We start from the raw sequence: 9335 nt of genomic DNA, 5'->3' as shown, positions 1-9335 counted from the left end.
GTGATAAGACAAGAGTATGTGAACATGAAAGGAAATATATGATTTATGTATAAGGAATAAGGAATAAAGAAATGAAAGGGATTGATTTAAAGGATCAAATACGATAAATATGGAAGTACAGATGACAATTTTGATATACAAATAAGACAAGTGTGCAAGGTGATGTGAAAAGATTCTTTAAAGTGTATGTTCAATCGTATTTAAGAAGATTTAAGGCCGTATTCTTGGTTAAATGATGATGGAAAATGAATTTGGTTATTATAAAGTATTTAGAGATGAATTTATGATGTTAAGTGATGAAAATTGATGTTACCGTCTATGTGATTAGTGACATTATATGAAATTTCAGAAATGGTCAAAGGAAAATGCATAAAGGAAGGAGAGAGAAGACATAAATGGATTAAAGTTGCTAGTTACTGTTTATATGATAAGTGTCAGTATATGAATGTATAAAGGAAAAGACAACTGAAGAAATAAAGGAAGGAAAGATTAAGTGAAAGATGTAGTATGAGAACATTAGAAGATATGTTCTTATTGATATGTTCAGTGAAAATTCGAGGACAAATTTTCTTTAAAGGAGGGGAGATTTGTAACATCTTGAAATTCAGGGTCAGTGACTAAATTGCAAATTTTGAAAACTATGCGCTTGATTTCGAAATAAATTAAAAGTTCATGGATTTAGTAGTAAAGCTGGAAAATAACAAGGGTGTTATGGTCTTTTCTAAGAGAAGATTTTTATTTTCCCTTTTTAAGGAAACCACGTGGGAAAGGAGAGAATTATCCAGAGTCTTCTTCTCCAGCTTCTTCTTCTCCCCGTAAGCCTCATTTAAAGGTGAGTTTAATTTCAGCTGTTTAATTCTTGGATTTATAAGTTGATTTTGATTCTTGGAGTATTATATAAGCTTAAGGAAAGCTATATAAGCTTTAAACATCAAGAATAGAGAATTAGAAAGGAAATGATATGAAGGGTGTAGAAATGAAATTTTGTTATAGAAAGGTTTTTGAAGTTCTAAAGATGAATTTGACTTGTCAAGGGTATAATTAAGAAGCTAGAAGCAATAGAATTGAATTTGGAACATGTTGAAAATTTAGTGTAATTCTTGAATTATATATGGAGAATAGGATTTTGATGTTAAGGAGGTGATTAATGATTAGGAATGAGTTTGAATATGAGTATGTAAGTTAAAAATAAGAAAGGGGATGATATATGAAGTATTAAGTTGAAAAGAGTGGATTTTCGGGCATAAAAGAGGATTCTGGGCAGAGTGCATCGATGCACATTCATAGTGCATCGATGCATCAAGGTTAAAACCCAGAAATTGTTTGAAGGTGTATCGATGCATTGGTAATGCATCGATGCACTCTTTTAAAATAGAAACATCGAATGCAATTAGTGCATCGATGCATAAGTCATGCATCGATGCATAAGTCATGCATCGATGCATCTCTATAATAATAAAACATCGAATGCATTTTATGCACCGATGCATCAGTAGTGCATCGATGCATACCTTCATTAAAAGATGAAATTGGCTTTTCTCTGAGCCTAAGGAGTGATAGTTTCGAATATATCAATCAGTATACTAATAAGTATTAATGTATTATTATGTAGATATAGAATGAAAGCTTGTCCCGGAACAAACTAAGGATTAGGATTGATTCAAAACAACGAGGCCCAGGTGAGTGCAATTTAAATTGTACTTATGTACCAAATAAACATTGGCTAGCGATGAGCTAGTGATGGAGTCACTATGGTAAGAAGGGACTCCTAAAAATGTTATTTGAATTGTGATTCTTATGTTTGCATGAGTGCATGAAAATGGGTACATATGTTATATGTATTGCATATGTTACATGAATTGAATGAATATATGTTAGTGTGATAAGCTATGTGAACTGGTTTAAATAGTATATGTGATATAAGTTTTAATATAAATATGTGATATAAGACATAAGTAAAGAACTATATGATATTAGATAAGATAAACATATGCTATTATAATTGACTATAGGATCGCGAACTATGTAAAATAGCAAGGACTTATGTGATAGCAAGAGAAAATGATATAAAATAGATGATATAGATATAAATGATAAGTTAAACGACATAGACATATGTGATTATATGAAAGAATATAAGTTATGTGATTATGAACATGTGGATATAGGTCTAGTTGAGGATATAATAACAAGATATAAATTACACGAGTTAAATATATGAGAATTAGTATAACCAACTTATGAGATGAAATGAAAGTGAGACAAGTTAAATAACATTGACCTATAGGACAATATGAAAATATATAAATTAGGAGACATTGACAGAAGTGATTATATGAACATGTAAGATAAGCTATATGGGAAGAGTTATGGGCTTAAATGAACATATAATATATGAGTCATATAGTAAAGATCTATGAAGCTATAGGAAGATGTTATGGGAGTTATGTGATGATAAGTTATAAGAATATATATAGGTACAAGTTATGTGAAATTGAATTAAGTAAATATATGAAACTAGGATATAATAATGAGATAAGTTATAGGGCATTGATATACGAACTATATGAAAGTATGTACATGAATATATGTATAAGTTTATATGTTATTCTAGGTGATATGATGTATATATGACCATATGTGAATAAGATATGACATGTGTGTTACATGAAAATGAGAAATGATATAATCCATATGAATGATCTACGTGATTACATGTAATACGTGATTACATGCACTTGAGATAAAGGTTATATGATATGAGATGTATGTTCACACATACATATGGTATGTGACAGAAGAAAAGGAACAAGTGATATGAAACATAAGAATAATGCCCATAGTATGATATGAGAGCTATAGGTATAGTTGGCATGCCAAGAGTCAAGGGTTCTACGTGGTCCTTCGGGACATGTATGTATTATGTGGAACCTATATGTAGTACTTCGGTACAGTTATTGGAGCCATTGTATTATGTATGTGGTTCTTAAGGAGTAGTCCTTCGGGATATAGTGGTCCTACGGGACATATACAGTGGTCCTTCGGGACATAGTGGTCCTACGGGACGAATACTGAACTAAGGTTCGGTGCCCTATGAGGGAATTGATACGAGCTGTGGTGACAGCATTAGTGCACAACCTCAATGTACTCACATACCTCTATTCTCAATAATATACATGGGCAATTGAAATACAAACTTTAAAGTGAAAGTGGTACAAGAAGGTAAGTTTCGTATGTGCATGATATGATTATATATGTTATCGTGTAATAGATACATGCATATTGAAATGTCATGATCAAATGTTTAGAATACATATTCATCGGATGAAATGGGTATTGATTGGAAAAATGTATGATATTATATGATAGATATGTTAATGATAATGATAGTATTTGTACAGGTATGTGTTTTGTTATATGAAATGTTCGATGGTTTTTATTATATGTTTATATGCCTCACTAAGTCAACGACTTAGCGTGTGATTGTTTCACACGTAGGTTTCGAGAAGAGTAAAGAGCAATATGGAACAAGACAGGTCAGTTACTTCTTACCGCAGATCAGATCAGAAAAGATGTTTTGAATTAGATGTATTCTGTACATTGAAAATGGTTGGCATGTAAATAAATGTCTGAATTGTATATGCACTGAACGGTTTTGCAAAAACATTTAAGCTCTGAATAGTTCTGGAAATCTTTTGAATAAGCTATATGTATAAAAGTTTTAAATTACTCACTATTTTATATACAAGTAAATGTTTTGAAAAAGTCAATGTGACACCTCAGACTCGAATCCAAGTCGGGTACGGGTGGGGGTGTTACAAATTTATCGGTAAACAGAACATGATCAAAATTTGTTTTGCCCAACAAGAACATCAATTCTACATTAAGCAATCTTGAGCCAGATTCGTCGTAAGATTGCATCTGTATTAGCTCCTAGAGCTGTTCTTTAGTTGGTGACTTTTCATAAATGTTCTAAACCACAATGTTCCGTATTGAGTTGATAGATCAAAGGTTTTGTGGGTTTGATACTCAGACCTTGAAACTATCGATACAAAATGCTACAAATAAAATTATTGTTGTAATCATTATAATAATAGTATGTCGAGTTCAGCATCAATGAACAAGTGTTTCTTGTTTTATGCTTTTTTAGTAATTATTGGAACACGGCAAGGGTAGTTTTGACGACATGATCGGCCATAATGAAATTCGTCTTCTCCGTTGGGTGAAATGAGTCCCAGAATATGTATTTATTGGCATCCGAACATGTAAATAGGTTCATTCTATCACACAGGTAACTCATCTCGAAGTATCCCGTCCCACAGCATGCTGTTTCTGCATTTTCAAATCCTGTCATGTTGTAGAAATTTCATTAAGAGAAAATATGTTAAAACACACGACTTAATGCATGTGCGCTGACACTGCGTCTCATGCTGGTCGAAAACAGTAGCGAAAGCTCGACGCGGGGACCTAAAATGACTTGTTTTCATTCATTCTTGACTATGCTCGGTGCATACTTTCATGGTTATATGTATGGATGTTGTAACTGGATAAAGAGTATGCGTATGACAGTAATGGAAGTGGTCCTTTGCAATTTGAAGTATGGTTGTGTAATTTATGTTGGCCTTATGTCTTTGCCACTTTTATGCATGAAGTTCAATAACTGGATATTAATATCCTTATCTTGCGACTAATTAAAACTGTAAACTCTTGTTGAAGACTTACCGAAAGACCCGGGTTTTGGATCATTTCTAAGAGCTTGTCGTAGGGGTTCGGCATCACGATTTGAATTCCACGTAGTTCCCGGTTCAGCTCAGCGACGTTAGCCTGTAACTTTACATTGAAATCTTTAGCCACATTGTTATATTCTTCTATACATGCGCTTCCATGCATGATATTCGTCGTTCTTTCCAGCGGTAAACATCCCATCGGAGGAAGGCCACCTATTGCTATCTTCCGAGCTCCCAACTTGTAAAGCTCCATGATGAAATCGCTGGCTATTCCTATCAGGAAATCCTCGTATTGATCGACCCGATACTGCGAAGATCGTGTTGGAAATGTGTAGTAGTTCTCTAGGAAATCATTGGTTCCTATGCTTAAAAGGTGCAATGATTCACTCAAAAGCTGATTAGCTTTATCATTGCCCAAGTACCCTCTAAGCTTGCTCTGATATTCTTTGTAGTACTCCATTTCCTTCCAAAATGGTATCACTGACTGCAAAATCAAGAGGGAAAAATAAAAACGAGACTTAAATCTTCGGTAAGACCGTATAAACATTGGCCAGGCATGGCTCGACTTACCAGGACATCGGAGGTTGCATTGTCATAACCGGTCCCAGCTGAAGCAAATGAGACACCGGAAGCAAAATCTCTTATGTCAAACTTGGGATCCAAATACGCAGGTATGGTCGGCTTGATCCCGAAGGCTTCCGAAATGAAGTCCGTGGCAATCCGACCATTGGAAAAACGTCCCGTCGGCTGACCACTGAAGTAATCCCGACCGTACGGAGCAAAATTGCTCTTCAAAACAGTAGATATCTGATTGTTGTTCCCCGGGTCGACCGTCGAATCTCCAAACACGATAACTGCAGGCACCATTGCACTTACTCCTGGGGTTTCCACAAGTAGATAAACGAAGATCAACAACGTGACAGCCTTAATTGCCATAATAAAGTTTTCATTCCAAAATCTGCTGCTTTTGTACATGAATAACAAAGCAAGTAGTGGGTGAAAGGTGGTGTGATTGTTAATGAAGTGAAGAATGGGGGAGAGTTAATGAGACAGATGAGGTTTGTTGAGACTTCAAATTTAGGTGGCAGAAAGCATTATATTTAAGACAATTTTTTTGCAATTTGCAGGGATCAACTAATTTTTATGGCAAATCCCCACATAATATTTATATCAATGATGATGGATCATATCTGTATGGGCCATTTACTCGTATTTAATCGAATTCGAATAACATAATTTATAAAAAAAATGATGTATGAACATCTAAATGAGAAGCTGAGCAAATGTATCAAGGATCAATTGCTTTCAAACACCTTTAAAAGTTACTTTTCCATGCAGTTGTAACGCTTACAAGAAACCCAGAAAAATCTCTTCTTTTTCTGTTGTAGCCTTTTAGGCAGTTTCCGTGGCAAGAAAGTAAGCATGCAACATGAACCTTGAGTCACAAGTCAAATGTGACACAAGATGTCATTACTTCAACCTTTTTCCCCTTTCTTTTTGACAAATACATGACCGATTTTAATTTGAAAGATAATTTTATTTGAAATCAATGTGTTTCAATTTTGGAAGGTTAGATATCTTTTTAAAATTTAGATTCTGATAGGATTAGATCAGATTTTGTAAATGATGAAGTTAGGTCAGATTCGAGTTTATGGTGAAAAATATTCGACACGATTCGAGATGATAGTACAATTTTCCTCTATATATTTATAGACAATTACTATATTATCCCTCTTTATTTTTTAATTAGATCCATATTTTATCGAATAAAAATAATTTTTTTTTTACATTTGAGTCATGTCATATCTGAATTTTTATCTTAAAATTTGGGTCAAGGTTTGAATTGAGTAAAATTTCCCTAAACCAACAAGAGTGTCCGGTGAGAGGTATAACATTTAGCTCGGATTTAGGTTGACTAAAAATTTGATTTGACTCGACCAAACTCGTAACCATCAATAATTTTAACATTTATCTTAATTAAATTTCACAATTTAAGGACTCAATTAAATGTGAAAGGTCATGAGAAATTTATTTGATTTTTTCGGAAGAATTTGAGGACTATAAAACCTTTTACATAAGTAAAAGGTCTATTTTTATCACCAAAATTATCTAATTATATTTTAGTCTTTTAATATATTTAAATTATAAAAAATCCATGTAACTATAAATTTAAAAAATAATAAACACTTAAATACATCCAAAACCATATTGTGATGTGTAGGTTGTAGTTATGGGAGAGGCAGGGCCTTGTCCCCTTGATTTAAGGGTGCGTTTGGTTTACGGAATGTAAGATTACCAGTAGGAATGTAAGATTACCAGTGGGAATGTAAGATTACCCAGGAATAAGATTACTAGGAATGTTGTATTTTGTGTTTTGTTAGTTTAGCAGGAATGTAAGATTTTCGTGTTTGGTTAAATGAATAAAAGATTATTGGAATGTATATTTGATCAAATTGTCCTTATTATATATTTTTTTAACAAGTTGGCTTTAAAATATTTAAATTCATAAAATTTATATATATATATATTTTACAAAATTGAAAATATAAAAAAGATTTAATGAAAGGGTAAAATTTTATTTTAACCCCCGAACTTCATATAAAATTTTAATTATATATTTTTTGTAAATTTAAAATAGTTTAAGGATAAATTTGTAATTTAACCTTCGTAGAATTTATTATTCAATGACAGAAGAATGATATTTTTGAAAGAAAAAAATTTAAAGGCATTTTAGTCCAAAACGCCAGTAATCCAACAATACCTAAGGAAAAGGAGGTAATGACATTCCTGATAATATACTCCAAAAAATCTAATATTGGTAATAAAACATTACCGGGAATGAGATTCTCGGCCAACCAAACATGAGAAAGTACATTACATTCCCATGAGAATATCACATTCCTTAATCCAAACACCCTCTAAGGGAAAAATTTCCATTTATTAGTCCCTTTCGAAACTTGATTATTCATTTAAAACTTTATTAAATATAAAATTTTAAAATTTAATTTTTGACTTCTCCAAAAATAATTTATATTATCAGAACCCCTTTAATATAACTTATAATTTTTATATAATTAAACAAATATTATCATTGTCAGTGAATTTCTTCAAGTAGTAACAAGTTTGATATTGTCCAAACATATTTCTAGTTTGAGTTATTATGTATGTAGAAATTCTTGTTGAGATAATCACCTAAGTTTGCGACAAGAGTTAATTAAAATTAATCGAGACGAAATCTTGAGAAGTGAAAAATTGAAAATAGGAAGAGCAATAAAATAAAGAGAAAATAACCTCAGTGACCAAAAATCCCATATAATATACGATTTTAACCAACTTTTTCCGGATTTGCCAAAATGACCAACAAAATCGCAATGCGATCGCTAATTCGCAACGCGATCTCCATTATCGCAAATCAGTTTCCAGATTCGCAACGCGATTATGACTATCGCAATGCGATTTTCCAATTTCGCGTTGCGATTTTCCCAATTCGCAATGCGAATAAGTAAATCGCAATGCGAATTTGGAAAATCGTAATGCGATACTGACTATCGCAATGCAATTTTCCAAATTCGCATTGCGATTTACGTATTCGCGTTGCGATTTTCATAATTCGCAATGCGAATTAGGAAAATCGCAACGCGAATACGTAAATCGCAATGCGAATCTTACTATCGCAATGCGATTTACATAGCGCCATTCGTATTAACACGTATTTTTTTTCAAATTCCAAACACGAATTTTTTCTTAATAAATCGGAAACTGAACCGTCCACAGTAATCGCAACTCATAACCTCAAACCTAAAATCACAACACTCAGTCTCATCTCCATCTCTCACTCTCTACGGAAAAATCCGTCCCCATCTCCGAAGATTTCCGTCCCCATCGCCGACGAAATCCCTCACAACCATTCACAGTCAAAAATCCCTCACAATCATTCAGAAATGAAAAATCAACCTCCGAGGGTTAGTTTTGTTTTATTTTTTATTTTGAAATTTTTACATTATTTTAGATTTTTCATATTGAGATTGATGATAAGTTTACTGGTAATTTCAATAATAGATTAACCATTTCACTTAGATTTCTTATTAAATTCATTCGATTGCTGCCAATACTGCTAAACTGTTTAGCCTGTGAAGTTAGTATTTGTCTTTGTTTTGTCTTTTGGTTGAAGTAATGCAGAAGAAGAATAGTTTCGAGAATGAAAATCGCAACGCGGAAATAACTATCGCAACGAGAGAATCGCAACGCGAAACCAAAATCGCATTGCGATTTTCATTTCGCGTTGCGATTTTCATTTCGCGTTGCGATTCTCTCGTTACGATAGTCATTTCGCGTTGCGATTCTCTCGTTGCGATAGTCATTTCCGCGTTGCGATTCTCATTATCTCGTTGCGATTTTCATTTCAACCAAAAGACAAAACAGTGTTGCAAATTTTAGTTTCAAGAATAAACTACTATTTATGTTTATTGTTTTTGGTATATCTTGACAGTGTAGTTTTTGGTATATCTAACTTGGTATGTTTATTGTTTTTGTAGAAATTTTTTTCGGCTTCATTGACATTAAGGAATAAAGTTAGCCTAGCCACTACAATTGCTTCGAAGCTTTCAC

General features: G+C 33.0%; 1 protein-coding gene across 2 annotated transcripts; it reads right to left on the bottom strand.

Annotated features, from left to right (window-relative positions):
* Positions 1 to 4083: 4083 nt before the first annotated feature.
* Positions 4084 to 5705, bottom strand: LOC120126411 (GDSL esterase/lipase At4g26790-like). Of its 2 annotated transcripts, none has more exons than XM_039144615.1 (3): positions 5298 to 5705; positions 4723 to 5211; positions 4084 to 4347 (listed from the first exon to the last, which is right to left on the bottom strand). In XM_039144615.1, exons 1-3 carry the CDS (start codon positions 5700 to 5702, stop codon positions 4297 to 4299), a joined length of 945 nt encoding a protein of 314 aa, XP_039000546.1. In that variant the 5' UTR covers positions 5703 to 5705; the 3' UTR covers positions 4084 to 4296. The 2 variants fall into 2 exon arrangements, with proteins under 2 accessions (XP_039000546.1, XP_039000547.1); XM_039144616.1 differs by having other exon boundaries at positions 4731 to 5211.
* Between the last annotated feature and the right edge of the window lie 3630 nt (positions 5706 to 9335).

The sequence above is a fragment of the Hibiscus syriacus genome, unplaced genomic scaffold (genome assembly GCF_006381635.1).
Source record: "Hibiscus syriacus cultivar Baekdansim isolate YM2019G1 unplaced genomic scaffold, ASM638163v2 tig00110458_pilon, whole genome shotgun sequence".
Taxonomy (NCBI): Eukaryota; Viridiplantae; Streptophyta; class Magnoliopsida; order Malvales; family Malvaceae; genus Hibiscus; species Hibiscus syriacus.
This window is presented reverse-complemented; position numbering and strand designations above follow the sequence as displayed.

Coding starts and splice junctions, on each gene's coding strand:
- LOC120126411 (XM_039144616.1), bottom strand. CDS start 5,702: ATGTACAAAAGCAGCAGATTTTGGAATGAAAACTTTATTATGGCAATT. Junction 5,212..5,297: donor ATGCAACCTCCGATGTCCTG/GTAAGTCGAGCC, acceptor TTGATTTTGCAG/TCAGTGATACCATTTTGGAA. Junction 4,348..4,730: donor AGAAATGATCCAAAACCCGG/GTCTTTCGGTAA, acceptor ACAACATGACAG/GATTTGAAAATGCAGAAACA.